This window comes from Nicotiana tabacum, chromosome 1 (genome assembly GCF_000715075.1).
Source record: "Nicotiana tabacum cultivar K326 chromosome 1, ASM71507v2, whole genome shotgun sequence".
Taxonomy (NCBI): Eukaryota; Viridiplantae; Streptophyta; class Magnoliopsida; order Solanales; family Solanaceae; genus Nicotiana; species Nicotiana tabacum.
In genome coordinates this window covers 36,560,320-36,576,398 of record NC_134080.1, presented here as the reverse complement: position 1 = coordinate 36,576,398, position 16,079 = coordinate 36,560,320, and the positions used below count along the sequence as shown (strand labels likewise).

The following is a 16,079-nucleotide window of genomic DNA, read 5'->3' as shown; positions in this document are numbered from 1 at the left end:
CGTAGCTGTAAATGCATAATGTTGTAGTAAACATCAGATCTCTTTCCCTTTTATTTAATGTTAAATATATTATATATATATATATATATATATATATATATCCACTATCTACTACTATTTACTAGTATAAGAGAGAATAAGGGTATTTTTGTCATTTCATTTTCTCTTGACACCTTAATCTGCCAGGTAGAAAGCACCACTTCCAAATTTTTTATTCTTTGGTCTGCTTTTGTTTATATCCAAGTTTTCCTTCGTGCTTTTCTTTACCCTCTTCATAAATTCCTCTTTTAGCTTTATACTTATTCCTCTGTTCAAAACTTCAGATCTTCTGCAAAAAGATATTCGGGGTTTTCGCTTGATTAGCCTTTTCTTCCGTAAAGGTAAAAACAAACTAAGGTTGAGTTCTGATTTTTTCTCTGTTTTTATTAATTTGTTTATTTTGCAATTAAGATTTTGTAGAAGACAAAAAAAGTGACAAACCTTGGTTTAATAGACCTCATTTGGGAGAGGATCTTCACCGTTGAATCTCCTTAGCGAAGGGTAAAAGGAGTGAGATTTGTTATTAGAATCCTCTGAAGTATAGTAGTGTATGAAAAAGTTCTTGTGGCGGTTCCCTTGTTAGGAATTCTAAAATCGACTTAAGCTGTTTTCTAATTTCCCTAGAAATTACAGTTATAGAAGATAACCTTTCCTGACTATAATTTTATTTAGAGTTAAGATAGTATTCTTATGATGTTTTGAATCTTTTATGGAAGATTAAGCTTGCTTTCGCCTAAAATTCTAACCTAATTGATGATATATTGTTGCGCCTCTCTTTTGCTTTTCTGGATTTAATCCTATTTTTCATCTCTTTCAACTCTTTTAAAGTGTAGTAAGAATCGATTTGATGTTTGTGGACTGGGTTAATTTGATTTTGACTGAGCAAAATAAAGTTCAACTATGATGTTTCACAATTTGGGGTAGTTGTGTAATCCAACAGATGTATCTTTTAATTTCAGTGACCTTCTTTGTTTTTCTTCTTCCTCTCATGGGTTACAAAATTCATGTCTAATTTCATATTTCCGTGCCTTAGATGTGAGGATGAGTGAGATGCCCACAGATTGATATTATATCCTTCAATCAGTTCTATTTAGTGTTCAATCTGATAAGAAATAGATAACAACAACAACAACAACCAAGTGTAATCCCACAAGTGGGGTCTGGGGAGGGTAATATGTACGCAGACCTTACCTCTACCCGGGGGGCAGAGAGGCTGTTTCCAGGAGACCCTCGGCTCAAAGAAGCAGCAAGAGACACTATATTAGTACTATCAATAGACTCATAATAAAACAACATAAAATACCATAAAATCCATAACATAACATAAATACCATAAAATAAAGTAACAGCAATATAAGAGATATAGGAAATATGAGAAAGATGTAAGGTATTAATACACAGCAGATAAAGCCCATCATCAGTAGTTGATCAATAACATCCTAAGACTAACTCCTAACTGGCTAGTCTCACTCTAGTACGCTGTAAAAAAGACATCACAATTTTCCCTAACCTACAACCTTAATGCTCGATCTCCACAATTTCCTGTTTAGGGCCATGTCCTCAGTAACCCTAAGTCGCGCCATATCCTGCCTGATCACCTCTCCCCAATACTTCTTAGGTCTCCCTCTACCTCTCCTCGTACCCACCACCGCCAGTCGTTCACACCTTCTCACCGGTGCATCAGTGTTCCTCCTCTGAATGTGCCCGAACCATCTGAGTCTTGCTTCCCGCATCTTGTCCTCCATGGGGGCCACACCCACCTTCTCTCGAATATCTTGAAATGACATAATATAAGCAACTTATAGAATCGGGCGAAAATTCAATGTGCATATCAGTTCTGAAGCAGAGGAAGATGTGAATTAATATTAACTTCACAAGCACATCACTAGAAGGAAACTTGCACATAGCTTTTCGAAAGGCGTAATACATACGGAGACACTTAAAGTTGACACGATATTTCATTTAGACACCTGAACTTAAGAGAGTTCCTATTGAGCACTTATACTACCTGAAACTTATTCCAATTGAGCACTTATTTGACAATCAACCAAACTTACAAAATTTGTGCTGAAGAATAATAAAAGGACATATATTATTTTGAGTAAAAAAAAGGAAAAACTATGTTAAATCTATTTAATAAACAAAATAATTAGTGATCTTGGTGTTCTTCATAATTTTCATGTATGTTCTTGTTCCAAGCACGATTTTAATCCAAATTTTTAAGAGAAACTCCACCAAATTTGTTATAACTTCAGCTAAACATTCCCCATGATGACCCGAAGACAACCCTAATATTAATTTCCCAAACTTTCATCAAATCAAGTAATCCATTTTAAACCTTCAAGCTTTTTAAAGACCCATTAATGGTGGATTTCATTTAATTGCAGTTCTCTGCAACAAGGGGATGCGGCTGCTCCTCTTGTCTTCTCCAACCTTAAATCAAATCTAGGATTTACAAGAAAAATTAAAATCCAATAATAAAAAATCAAAAATCAAAAATTGAAGAGCATTGAACTCTTGTTAAACATTCAGAAAATCTAATATACAAATAACATCAACTAATTACACCTAGCCTTCAAACTCTTGATATACAAAAAATAAAATCTTTGTGTTCTTATCAAGACAAGATTGCACAATATTTCTAGCTTAGCGCCGCCAAACCCAGATCGTTTTCCTAGGGTTTTGGAGAGGGGAGGTCGCCTGGAGAAGAAGAGGGGAGCTCGTTGGTTTTTTGGAGAGGATGAGGTCGCCGGTTTCTCTTGCCGAATTCTGGCAGTGAAGAGACAACTGACAGATCTGTTTTGTTTTTGAGGGAGAAGATGAAGGAAATAAAAAATAAAAAATAAAAAATCTATTTTTTTGGGTCTTCACGCGCCTATATCGTCTGAAATTCACTTTATGTGCCAACTCAGCAAGAAGTGCTCAATTGGAATAAGTTTCGGGTAGTATAAGTGCTCAATAGGAACTCTCTTAAGTTCAGGTGTCTAAATAAAAAATCGTGCCAACTTTAAGTGTCTCCGTATGTATTTCGCCAAACCCAATAAAAGCATAGCCTATGCTGTTTCTCTTTATAAGCTGCAGGAATACGTAAGTTTGAATAAACATTTCAAGCAACTATACATAATAGTCAAGCGGAAAGGACCTTCATGAAAAATTTGAAACTTCTTCACTTCAAGCCTTTTTAGTTTTACTTTTTCCTAAAGGAATAGAAGTCGGATTTCATTGGAGGAACCGTAATGTTGACAGAGAAAGTATCCGAATACAAGAGTTTCGTTTCGTTTGTTCAAGAAGGGATATAATTCGAGGCATTCTAGCTCAGAATCATCCTAAAAAACTCTGCATTACTTTAAGGACTCTGGATGATATACTTAGCTGCCGGCAGAATTAACTTCAATAAAATAAACGAATCAGTTCTTTGAGTTCGTTCTTAAATCCCATTTTGACAAAATAAATAAAATAAACAAATCGATAGTGAAGAACTTGATGGACATTCTTTTTTTCATGTGTGTTTGAATTGAATCTGAAAGTAGAGTGAAAGGAACCGTGATTTAAGTTTGTATATTTGCCTAACTTCAAAGCATTTTGGCCTATGAATTTCACTTATCATGCCAATCGTATTAACATATGCCTTTTCTCCGTATTACCAAAATTTCTTGAATACCTTTAACAAAGTTTTCAATTCTTTCTTGACGCAGGGAGTTCCAACACTCAGAAATGTAGTGATTAAAAAAATCCAAATCCAACTTTTACTAGAAAATCCTAATTGTTGCAAAAAAAAATTCAAGTGTATTTTACGTATATTTGCTGCCTCATATTTGTAATGTGGGATGATTTGTTCTTGCAATTTTACAGTTACCAATATGCAGATTATATTAATAAAATGGAACAAAGACTTAGTATTAGTGAAATTACACCACTAACTACAGAATGGACTTGCAAAGTCCAGGCTATAGACAAATTTCGGCCGCGAGACAGTAAAGATTAGCGAGTTCATTTTCAGACAGTAATTGTGCAGGATGTAAATGTAAGTCAAGTTACAACTATAATTGTAACATAAGTTCTTTTCACTTGGACTCTTCCAATAATTACTTACTCCCTCCGTTTCAATTTATGTGAACCCATTTGATTGGGCACAGAGTTTAAGGAAAGAGAGAAGACTTTTGAACTTGTGGTGTAAAATGAAGCACATATATTTTGTGTGGCTATAAATCATTACATAAAGGTAAATTGTTTCCAAATAGGGAAAAATGTCATTCTTTTTGGCACGGACTAAAAAGGAAATAGGTTCACATAAATTAAAATGGAGGGAGTAGTTATCATTCTTAATAACATTGTAGGAGGAACAAGTTTGCGTGATACTTTATGGTGACAATATTAGAAGATGTGATAACTTGTTCGAACTTTTTGAGACATATCTGATTTCAACTGCCAAGGTTAAAAATCCACAACCATATTCACTACATATAGGCCAATTTGAGTGAATCGTTGACAGATTTACTATTGTGGAGTTTATCCCAAAAAATAATGAAAAGGAGGCACCGTTACCTCCTCCATCAAGACTGAGTACGATTTCATTCGCCGATGTTGCACAACAGTCTTCCGATGTTGAATTTGGTATATTTCAAATTACCTTATGCCTTATAACAGCTTAATTGCTTGAAACTCATGCTGAATGCAAGTATATTGGTTTTACGTACATTTGTTTTTTGTTTATAACAACAGATTTATTAGTTGTGGTGGTAAACTGTGGGACAATGCAATACACCGCTGATCAGAGTAAGAAATTTCAAGAGGCATAGTTATGGACAAAATGTGAGTCATTTAATCTTCTATTACATAACAAAATCTCTACCTGACACTTATATGAGTAACATGTACAGGAAGAAACCTCTCTTCTTCACTATATGGGTAGACTTGGCAAGCAATGAAGGAGCTGAGTTACTGAAACAAGTGAGGCAACTACAAGAATATCCTATTATTCTCGCGAAGCGGATAGGTACCACAAAATATCATGGTGGTAAGTTAACGCAGCTCCTGTTCCTACGTATGGATTATGGTTCTGCGTTGGTTATTAACAAAATTTGCATACGCAGTTACCCGTTTCGCAACAAGATACAACTCAACAATCTTAATCAATCCCTTATATGTGCAAGCAACTGAATTACAGAATTGGTACAATACAACCTGTGCCTAAAATGTACCACATTATTATTTAACTGTTATTTATAATTGTCTGACATTTCCTGTGCGAATTACAGGATAAATGAGAACAAACAAATGCTAATCGAATACATAGTGAAGAGTTCAGCAGAGTCAGCTTCATCGCTTAATCTTGTAGCTGTTGACGATGAAATATTATCTGTTTCAGCTATTGCTACGCAAACCTCCACTGTGACTTCACTAAATTACAAAATAAAAAATGCCGAAAACTGCCACACAATGTATCTTTTATACAATATGGATAACAGTTCAATAAATTTTATTATGAGGATTCATATATAAAAATTATTTTTGAGAGGATTGGATGGTGTTTGTTTCTAAAAGTATTTCAATATCTTTTGCTTTTGAAATTCTTTACTTTATTCAAAAGTTTTTAAGTTTTTAGAATATTGAAATAACATGCCATCTACCCCTCCCAACTCAAAAGACTAATTTTGTGAATTCCTTTTCAAATAGTTTGAGAGTTTTTTTTCCCTTGACAAAGGTTTAGAAGAAATATGGTGTTAGATAGTACAGGGAAAAACATGCTATAACTTACTAGGTTAAACTTACGGAGCTCTTATTCCCAGTTAATTTACCTGACCAAAAATTCCTTGAAATTATATGTCTTTGTTGTTTAGGCTTCGCTTATAGTTATAAGATAGGTTTTGGTTTCTTCTTTTCCTAATTTTCAAAATTTCTGCTGACTAAAAATTGTTCAAATTGGATAAGTGTTTGGTTGCAAATATTTGTGAAATTATATACAATTTTATCTTCAGTGGCCTTGCTGCATAAACTCTGTGACCTTTTGTCGAAAAACTTTAGCAGAGAGAGCATCAAAGGGACTGAATATAGACATCATCATCTTTGGTATTTTATTGCTTCTAACTTGGAAAACAATGGAGTTAAAAAAGACAAGAAACTAAAAGTATTGCTTCATTGGTTTGTTTTTTATGTAAGAAGTGTACTTATAACCAGTACTTTAAACTTGTATGTGAAGAAAAGATGATGGAAAGGAGAAGTATATATAGGGGTTGGATTAAAGAATAGGAAATCCTTTACCAAATGAATTTTAGGTTGGAGCAGATGGTTAACTGAGTATTCATATTAGTATTTACCTTTAAGTTTTTCCTTACTTTTTACTGTAGAAAAAAGTTAAAGAACATCTGAAAATTGTCCTACAACTGCCTATGAACGACCACAATTATATGTGACAAAAAGTAGTTTATATCAACATGCACATTGTTTCACGTGCTTTTACCTGGATAAAAAGAACAAAAAAACAAGTCATTTTGTCTCTTACCCACTAAGTTTTCCTTCTATTATTTCTCCGTGTTAACACTTTGCAGGCGGAAAGATTTTACGTCGAAGGAGAAATTTCGCTACCTGAGCATTTCCAACAATTTTACCTGCTAGGTTGTTCTGAATGTAACCATCTTGTTTGGAGAAAAATAAAAAGGGAGATTCAATGCATAAACTGCAGGCTGCCACGAATGTTAATTCCAAGGTAACAACTACTACTAATAAGATTATACCATTGACAATATTTGATATTGTATGCCACTATTGTACCTCAACTAAAATAATTTACAACATACCACATCATAGGTGCCGCTTTGAGGTAGAAATTACAGACGAAACTGGCACAATAACAGCAACAATGTCTGAAGGCTTGGGCGAAAGAATATTATCAATGACAGCTGAACAGATATATGATATCACTGGTGTTAAGGTACATACACATACAACATCGCAGTTAACATAGGTCAACAAACTTAATATAATACTCTGATATGATATCTATTATTTTTACTATCTATTTGCAGAATGAGTTATTCCCGATTGCCCATATCAATCAACTACTTACTGATAAACTATTCAGAGTTCAGTTACAAAGGTCATCATCTAGAACACCGGACAAAAATGCAGGTTCTCTGGTTCTTTTGTCATACACTGAAAAACCAGCCATGTTTCTACCAGAAGAGTCAACATCTGTGAGTGGTGCCGACAAAATTATGGAAGAAGAGCCAATACTTATGACTGATGCAAAAGCAACTAAGAAACGGAAAAGGGAACCAAGTACCCTACCAAATTCACATTCAAGGTTAGAAACTCAAATACCATATTTTACCATCTACTAATGTTCTTAAAATGAATATTTTATTTGTACAGATTGTCGAAGCAGTGATGTTCGCTCAGACAGTATGCGATATACAGACGCATTTTGATAACATTTTGGTAGATCATACCGATCTTTTAACAAAGTTTAGATGTTTGGCCGCCTTAACAAACTGTTCCACATTTTTTGCGTAAATAGTTATCAGTAGTATGTGCCTATATTTTTGAAGGCACTTGGTATTATTTTTGGATATTGGAGCGGCCTCTAGATGTTATACATACCAGTCTGTTTATTGAAATGTAGAAACTAAATGTAATATTGGTGTATATCTTGTCTGTTTGACATTAATGTTACAAACATGCTGTTCTATGTATCTTTAGTGGATTGATTGAGGCTAGAACTGTACATCGCTGAACTTTGCAATGTGTAGTCCGTTATCATACAAGTCACTTGCTTATAAATGAACTCTTTCCCAATGGCACTCTTTAGCTATAAGAAGTATATGGTTGAGTTTGATGAATTTGTGACGCTATTATACATTGTCTTTGATAGATATGATCTGACTTTCTCAATTGCTCACACTCTAATCCAAAGTGTTGGGCCCGGGCAAGCCCGGGCTGATCCCATCTAGTTATTATATAACTATCTTATAAGAGGGAATAGCAGGAAGGACCCCGTCAAATATGTCGTTCAAGATACATAAAATATTTAGCTATATATATATATATATATATATATATATATATATATATATATATATATATATATATATGATTCAGGGTAGATCCGCATGGGTGAGATAAATGATTTAAATGTATCGTTCACGATACATAAAATATTTTGCTAGAGTTGTTTCTGTATAAGGAGCAAGGTATTGTAGTATAGCATAGGAATCTACCATTTTGGCTGCAACAATATAATATTTCATAACGCTTCTTTCCTGTAAAATAGTTACTATTTTGGCCACGTAAATTATTTTTTCCCAATAGTTATATAAACGCATATTGCAATTTGACCTTGTTAATTGAGAATCGTATTTGTAGCTGTTTTTTTTTTTTTACCTATTTATAATTTCCTTCAAAACCAAAAACAATTGCATTTACCATATTTATACGATATAATTTTTCGAAAAAACAATTATGCTTTTCAGCATAACTCCTCCACTGAAGTGGTGGTAAAAATGGTATAAATATAATGTAGTTGCTGGTGTACTGTAATGTATCAATGTCCGTCAATTTGTGAGATTATGTGTTTTATTTGTAGAAAATAAAGGTTGGAAAAGTAGAGTTGCTGTGTGGTGGATAATTAATTGAGGAGCCGCGGTGTTACAATACCTTCCACGAACTTTTATTGTGGAATCTCTTGAACCTATGAAACTCTTGAAAGTGGGTGAACCCTTTGCCCCTTCCCTGACTCTCCTTGCACGTATCCCGAGTCGCGAGGTGAAACTGAAAGTGAAAATATAATTCCATATTCTATGTGGTGCTTTGTTCCCTCCGGTTAATCTGTGGGCATACGAGTCTTTTCCGAAAATAAAGGTACCCACAGCGGAAGGCATTCTACCTAATAAGGCCGATACTTTGGGTCCTGCTTGGATGAAACGGAAGATATTATCAATAAATAAAAGTACGTCTTGTTCACTAACATCTCGGAAATATTCTGTCTAAGTTAGGGCAATCAAACCAAATCTCATACGAGCTTCCTGCGGTTCATTCATTTGACCGTAAATTAGGACCACTTTTGATTCTGCAATATTTTCTTCATTAATCACTCCATATTCTTTCATTCCCATGTAAAGATCATTTCCTTTTAGAGTGCGTTCACCCACTCCGCTTTTTTGCTTTCATTTCCTTTGGTTGTTTCTTGCATGCCAATATATTCAACAACAGTTCGAAAGGTAAAAAAAAAAGATAATATCAAGAGAAAGGAACTAAAATTATATTAAGGTTTTGAACATTTTCCATTTTTCTAGTGTTGACGTTCTACTGATGGAGGATGGACACAACCTTTGAAAAATTGGTTGGGCTACTCTAATAATGAAGGATGGACTCAACCATTGCCAAGAATGACACAAATAGGCTATTTTTGTGTAACTATTAATTTTTTTTACTCTGGTAACATTTTTCTTTTTTAAAGAAGTCGCGTGCCAAAATTTTAAAATACGTTTGACAGGATTTTACCATACTTTATCTTGTCAATTTTTGATATATTGCAGAGGTTATTTGAATAGTGAGTAACTTTTGACATAAAAATCTCGTGATTATTTCTTTGAGGTTAGTCAAGATACTTATGGAGTACATGAGGTCAGTTGTATTCATACTACACTTTTACATTTTGCGTGCAGATTTTGGAGCTGAGTAGCTGTGAAAATGGAGCTTTGCATTGGAGATGTACCAGTGTACGATATTCATGCTACCCTTTCGTTGATGGTGGCTTAGGATTTCATTTCTATTTATGTAACTTTCAAATAGATTTGTATTTGTTCATTTCACCAGCTTTGTAAATCAAAATCATAGTGGCTCATGACTTGTATTACCAGTCTTTGGGATACTTGTATTGTATTCTTTTGCAGTTTTTATTAATAATATTAATAAATTCTCATTACAGTTCTAACTTATGCTGTTTGGCTTGCCTAACCGATTGGGTTATGTGTCATCAAGACAATAGTGGAATTTTGGGTGACAAACTTTCTTCGAAACTAGTGAATTGGCCGCGCTTTGCGCGGTTGTAAAAGATAACAATTATAAAAACAACTTTTTATAAAGATTACCATCTATAAACTTTAACGATATTTAAAAAAAAAATAATTTACACATTTATTATATCAAAAGTGTATATGGTTAAGCAAATTGTACAAAAACGCTTATTATCATAGAATAGTGTATGAGTCCCTTTATTAAATTATGAAACAATCATCTTTTTCTAACGTCTCAATATATGAACAATATTCTTTAACAAAAAATTTGAGACCTTTAGTTGCAAATATACTATCAATATTTTATTTTGTTTTGAGAAAAATTACTAAAATATTTTTTTTCCTTTGATTTCAATATTTTTACACGATTTTTTAGAATCTATCTTTATTTTATTAAATGTCATATTTGTATTTCTCATATAATTAATTATTTGGATTATTTCTTTGTATAGTATAAGTGTCTACACTTATTTACATACATATCATTCTTTAATTTAAGTAGGTACATATTTTTTAAAATTTTCCTTAAAAAGTTGAAACTTTCTACCTTTATAGCTTTCTCCTATAAAAAACATGCCACAAAATAAAAAAAAATAAAAAAGCAAGAGGAGAAATGAGAAAGCTTAAAAAGATAAATAAAGGTTGCCAGTTGTTACAACCTCACCCAACCCAACCCCCTTTTTTGTAAATAAAGAACTTCATTACCAAAGAGAGTTAGGTAAATTTGAAAAGCAAAATCTCGTGCAATAAAACCGGAATTTTTCTAAATAATAGCGATAGAGTATTTTATATATATGAAAAAATAACCAACTATAATGCAGGCAAACTTCTATTCCTTTCAACACACAAAGGCAGAATTAGAGACTCTTCATTTGAAGCTTAAAAAAATGAATGTTTTTCCTATCATGTTCAATTGTTCGGATTATCAAGAAAAAAGAAGACAATTCTAATTAATATACTTCTGAACCACTACTACATGAGACATTTACAGACAATGGGAGGATTCACTTACAAAGTCGATACCAATGGTGCTAATGCAACTCTCATCATTTTTAAAATTAGAGAAATACAAATAACAAAAATACAACCTCTTCTCTTCTATAATGATTGTTAAACTTTACAATGTAACTACGGGCTAGTCTAAAAAGCAAATGAACTATGTAAATAAAAAGAAAAAAAATTACGTGGATGACAAATTCAAATCAGCAAATCAAAGCTTAATGAAGCAGAATCATTATTCTATCCTACTTAATCGAACATCGGCCACCCACAAAAATCACAAAGAAATGTGATTTTATAGGATCGGAAGAGGAGCAGTTAGAGGAGAAGAAAAGATTTGTAACTGAAATGTAATTATAATGTTTATTAAGAGTTAAGTACGTTTTTTTCGGTTTTTTAATTTTTAATATAGCACACAAAGTTTTGCAACTGATATAAAATGATAAGGTATGTAACTGATATGAAAGGATAATGTTTAATGAAGAGTCATGTCTTTTGGGTATTTTAATGTATATAATATATAACATATAAAGGGAAGAAAAACTCAAAAAATTGAGAAATTAGATAAATACATTTCCTAGTCTATGAGAGGTGCCACATCAGCATCTTTTTGCCTTCTTTTATATATTTATATAGAATATAGATATAGATGGGAAAATTATTGTGATTATTTCTGGAAAATCATGTTTTTACATAGTTTTGGACTGAAGAATTCAATAGTTTGATCACGCCTACTATGAATTCGGGCATCTTACTTTAGTTAAATAGATCTTGGGTAGAATTTGTATATGTCCCTTCTACAAAACAACATTTGCTCTGGGTTTCTGAATTAATGTTGGAAATTTGAACTTTGAAGGAAAAATCACGCAAGTGCTTTCATCATTTTTTTTAGTAATAACATAGTAGCGTGGAAGTAAAGCTTCTTCAAATGATCACCGTTTTCATTACATTCTCCCATAACATTCATACTAGTAGGGTTAGCCCGGGCTGTCACGATCCGGATTTTTCATCCTCGGAAGTCGTGATGGCGCCTACTCGTGAAAGCTAGGCAAGCCGCGTAATATAGTATCACTAACCCTTTTATGTAGCCCTTTTAACAATTTAAGTTGACAATGAAATAACAGTGAAATATTAGCGATAACTAAGTACAAGCGGAAGACTTAATCTGATAAATTAACCATAAACAGTACGACAATGCCAACATACACCTCTACCCGAAATCCGGTGTCACAATATCACGGACTGTCTACGAATTACTACATACAAATGTCTGAAAGGAAAGTATAATCTGTCTCGGAAACAAATGAAAACAGAATACATATAAAGATAGAAGAGAACGCCGGGGCTGCGGACGCCTGCAAGACTACTTCGGGTTCTCTAGCTGGACTGAAGGCAGCCATCGAATTCTACGGTCCAAAAGCTGCCGCTCCGGGATCTGCACATAGTGCAGAGTGTAGTATCAGCATAATCGACCCCATGTGCTGGTAAGTGCCTGACCTAACCCCGGCGAAGTAGTGACGAGGCTAGGACCAGACTACCAAATAAACATGTGTAGTTATATAATATGCAGCGGACAAATAAAACAGGAATAACAAGTGAAGATGGGAGGGGGTACATGCTGTGGGGGAATATCAGTACCAACAGTAAATTAAGATAAAAGCATAAGAACAATTTAGAATTTACAGCAAAATAATAAGGAACTCGTAACCAATCTATAAACACTTCGTATTATCAATTGTTCCGGCGCACAACCCGATCCCAAAACATAATAAACTCTGTTGCGACGTGCAACCCGATCCATATCATTTATCACTGTTGCGGCGTGCAACCCGATCCGCATATACAGTTCAATACCAATCACAACAAGAGTACCGGCAAGGGATCAATAAAGAAACAACACTATCCAGGCAAGGGAATCGGCAGTATAAGTAAATACGTCCCGGCAAGTGAAAATTAGCTATAACCAAACTTGCTCCAACATCTAACCACCTCAACTAGCACCAATACTCAATCATAAGTAATTTCTACGAGGATAATCATAATCCTTATTCAACTTAGAGAATCAACAACTTAGGCATTCGTAGGATTTATTAAGAACACAACAATTTCAATTTAAGACTCACGGTCATGCTTGACACCAACGTATAGATACTCGTCACCATGCTTATATGTCGTACTCAACAAATAACATGTAGCAAATATGACTCAACTCCTAATACCTCAAGCTAAGGTTAGACCAAACACTTACCTCGATGCCACAAACACAATTCAAGCCTCTACTATCGCTTTACCTCTTGACTCCACTACCAATTCACTCGTATCTAGCCACAAGTTACTTAATTACATCAATAAATGCTAAATAAATCAATTCTAATGCATAAAAACGAGTTTTCTAAAGTTTTACCCAAAAAGTCAAAAATCGCCCCCGAGTCTACATGGTCAAAACTTGAGGTTTGAACCAAAACCCGATCACTCATTTCCCCACAAACCCAAATATATAATTTGTTTTGAAATCGGACCTCAAATCGAGGTCCAAATCTCCAATTTTTTGAAAAACCTAGGTTCTACCCAAAATACCCAATTTTCCCCATGAAAATCATTGATTTTGAGTTGAAATCATGTGAAAAGATGTTGATGATTGAAGAAAACGAGTTAAAATTGACTTACAATCGATTTGGAAGAAGAGTTGTCTTTGAAAAATCGCCCAAGAGTGTTTTGGTTTTGAAAGAGTGTGAAAAATGAAAGATTTTTGGCTAAGTTATAAAATTGCAGGTTGTAGATGTCGCATTTGCGACCAGAGTTCGCAATTGCGAACCCAGACTTCTGTTAAGTTGGGAACGAACAACTTCTCGCATTTGCGAGTTGGGAATTGCGAAGAATGCGTCGCATTTGCGACGACTAACTAAAAGGGGAGGCATCACATTTGCGATCAATTCCTCGCATTTGCGAGGTAGCTGGCCTGGGCCATTGTTCGCATTTGTGACAAGGCCTTCACATTTGCGAACTCGCATTTGCGAGAGGCCTGCACTGAAATAGCTGAAAACCTGCAATTCTCCAAGTCCAAAATCCATCCCGTGGCCTATCCAAAACTCACCCGAGTCCTCGGGGCTCCAAACCAAATATGCACACCAACCTAAAAATATCATACGGACTCGCTCGTGCATTCAAATAACTAAAATAACATCAACAACTATGAATTTAGCATCAAAATCATTAAATTTCTTAAGAACTTCAAATTTTTCAATTTTTCTCAAAACGATCCGATTCACATCAATTCAAATCTATTTCTTACCAAATTTCACAGTCTTATCTTAAATCACATATAAGACATGTATCGGGCGCCAGAACCAAAATACGGGCCCGATACCATCGAGTTTTAAACTTATTTCATTTCCAAGACTTAGAAATAATTTCAGAAAATAATTTTCTTTTAAAATTCATTTCTCGGGCTTGGGACCTCGGAATTCGATTCCGGGCATACGCCCAAGTCCCATATTTTCCTACAGACCCTACGAGACCATTAAATCACGGGTCCGGGTCCGTTTACCCAAAATATTGACCGAAGTCAACTTAAATCCATTTTACATTCAAAATTCATCATTTTTCACAGATTTTTACATAATGGCTTTTCGGATACGCGCCCGGACTGCGCACGCAAATCGAGGTGATACCGAAAGCGGTTTTTAAGGCTTCAGAATGCATAATTCATTTTAAAACAAGTGATACGGGCTTTGCCGGGGCCCAACATAAACAATGTTATACTTTTTGTTATATATTATGATACCTTGTCAATGTAAGGGTAACATTGAGGGGACGGGTTTTCAGTTTAGGTCTTCATAGTAAATATTTCTTTTTGAGAGTAAATATGTTAGTACTTAGCTTAGCTTGTATACTATTTTGTATAGGTATGCATCTATGGTTTCATTTTTGGATTATGGTTTCATTGTTGAATTAGAGTTATGATGAAACCTTTGGAGTTTTGGAGGTACGATGAAAACATAAATGTATATATAAAAGGAGCTACTTGGGTTTACCAGATTATTCAAAGAGTTAATTTGCGTAGGTAACAGTAAACAATTCATGAAAATCTGCGTAGTTATTTACACAAAATGTGGAGGATTGTACTGTAGTAAACAATACCACCAAAATCTGCCTTGATAAGAGTCAGTTTGCCTAGACATTTTTGGCAATTTATACAAAATGTGAATCATTGTATTGTAGTAAGTACTTCATGAAAATCTACGGACTTATTTACACAATATGTGGAAGATTGTACTACAGTAAACAACACGACCAAATTCTGCGTTTAATGCAAGTATTACAACTGTTGTATGCTATCCAAAATATTGAGGCGACCTTTGTTGCACTTCAAATCTGATGAGGCATCTGCATGAAGAACAAATTAAGAGTTAATTAAAGTGTAAAATAGTAGTTGACAATATGTAATTTAGACCAAGAATTGTAAAGACGTTGAACAGAGATTTTGTTTTGAATTGTTAAAAAATTCTGAAATTGTCCTACACTGTGAGAAACATAGGTTTTGGTACACTACAAGAAAAATCCATAAGGCTACTTTTGACATAAAATAAGCATTGTAGTGGACAGAAATTTAGAGCAGTCAATGTAATTGTTCATTAAGTAGTGTAAAAACAGACAACATAAATTATTTGAGATTTGCAAATGTCATCTTGCTAAATCATTTAACAAAGAATTAGAAAGCATGAATGTATGGACAAACAATGTTGTTTCTTTTTTACCAGATAAAACTTTGATTATATATATGAACTTACTGTTAGTTTTTGTGGTTGTTTATTAGATGCACCTTTTTTTATTTTGTTCTTACACAAAAAGTAACTTACTTAAAAGCTCTTAAAAAAAGTATGGCCTATCAAGTAATCAACCTGTAACCTTGATTAACTTTGCAGAGGACTTGCTGATTGTATGTTTGGTTTCTTGCTTGGGTTGCCATCTTCTGTCGATGGAGTGCGATTTGCTTCTTCTGATTCTACCTTTCTTTTACTTCCCTCG

The 16,079-nt window shown here is 34.1% G+C and overlaps 1 protein-coding gene across 4 annotated transcripts; it reads left to right on the top strand.

Annotated features, from left to right (window-relative positions):
• The first annotated feature begins 219 nt into the window (after positions 1-219).
• On the top strand, positions 220-7,875 carry LOC107774633 (uncharacterized). 4 transcript variants are annotated; one of them, XM_075249882.1, is made up of 8 exons: positions 220-396; positions 4,507-4,653; positions 4,762-4,851; positions 4,920-5,056; positions 6,588-6,745; positions 6,847-6,970; positions 7,065-7,342; positions 7,411-7,875. In XM_075249882.1, the coding sequence occupies exons 4-8, from the start codon at positions 5,051-5,053 to the stop codon at positions 7,424-7,426; spliced, it is 582 nt and encodes a 193-aa protein (XP_075105983.1). In that variant the 5' UTR covers positions 220-396; positions 4,507-4,653; positions 4,762-4,851; positions 4,920-5,050; the 3' UTR covers positions 7,427-7,875. The 4 variants fall into 4 exon arrangements, with proteins under 4 accessions (XP_075105983.1, XP_016449716.1, XP_075105979.1 ...); XM_016594230.2 differs by having other exon boundaries at positions 221-380; XM_075249878.1 differs by having other exon boundaries at positions 241-380; positions 3,735-4,653.
• Positions 7,876-16,079: the final 8,204 nt, after the last annotated feature.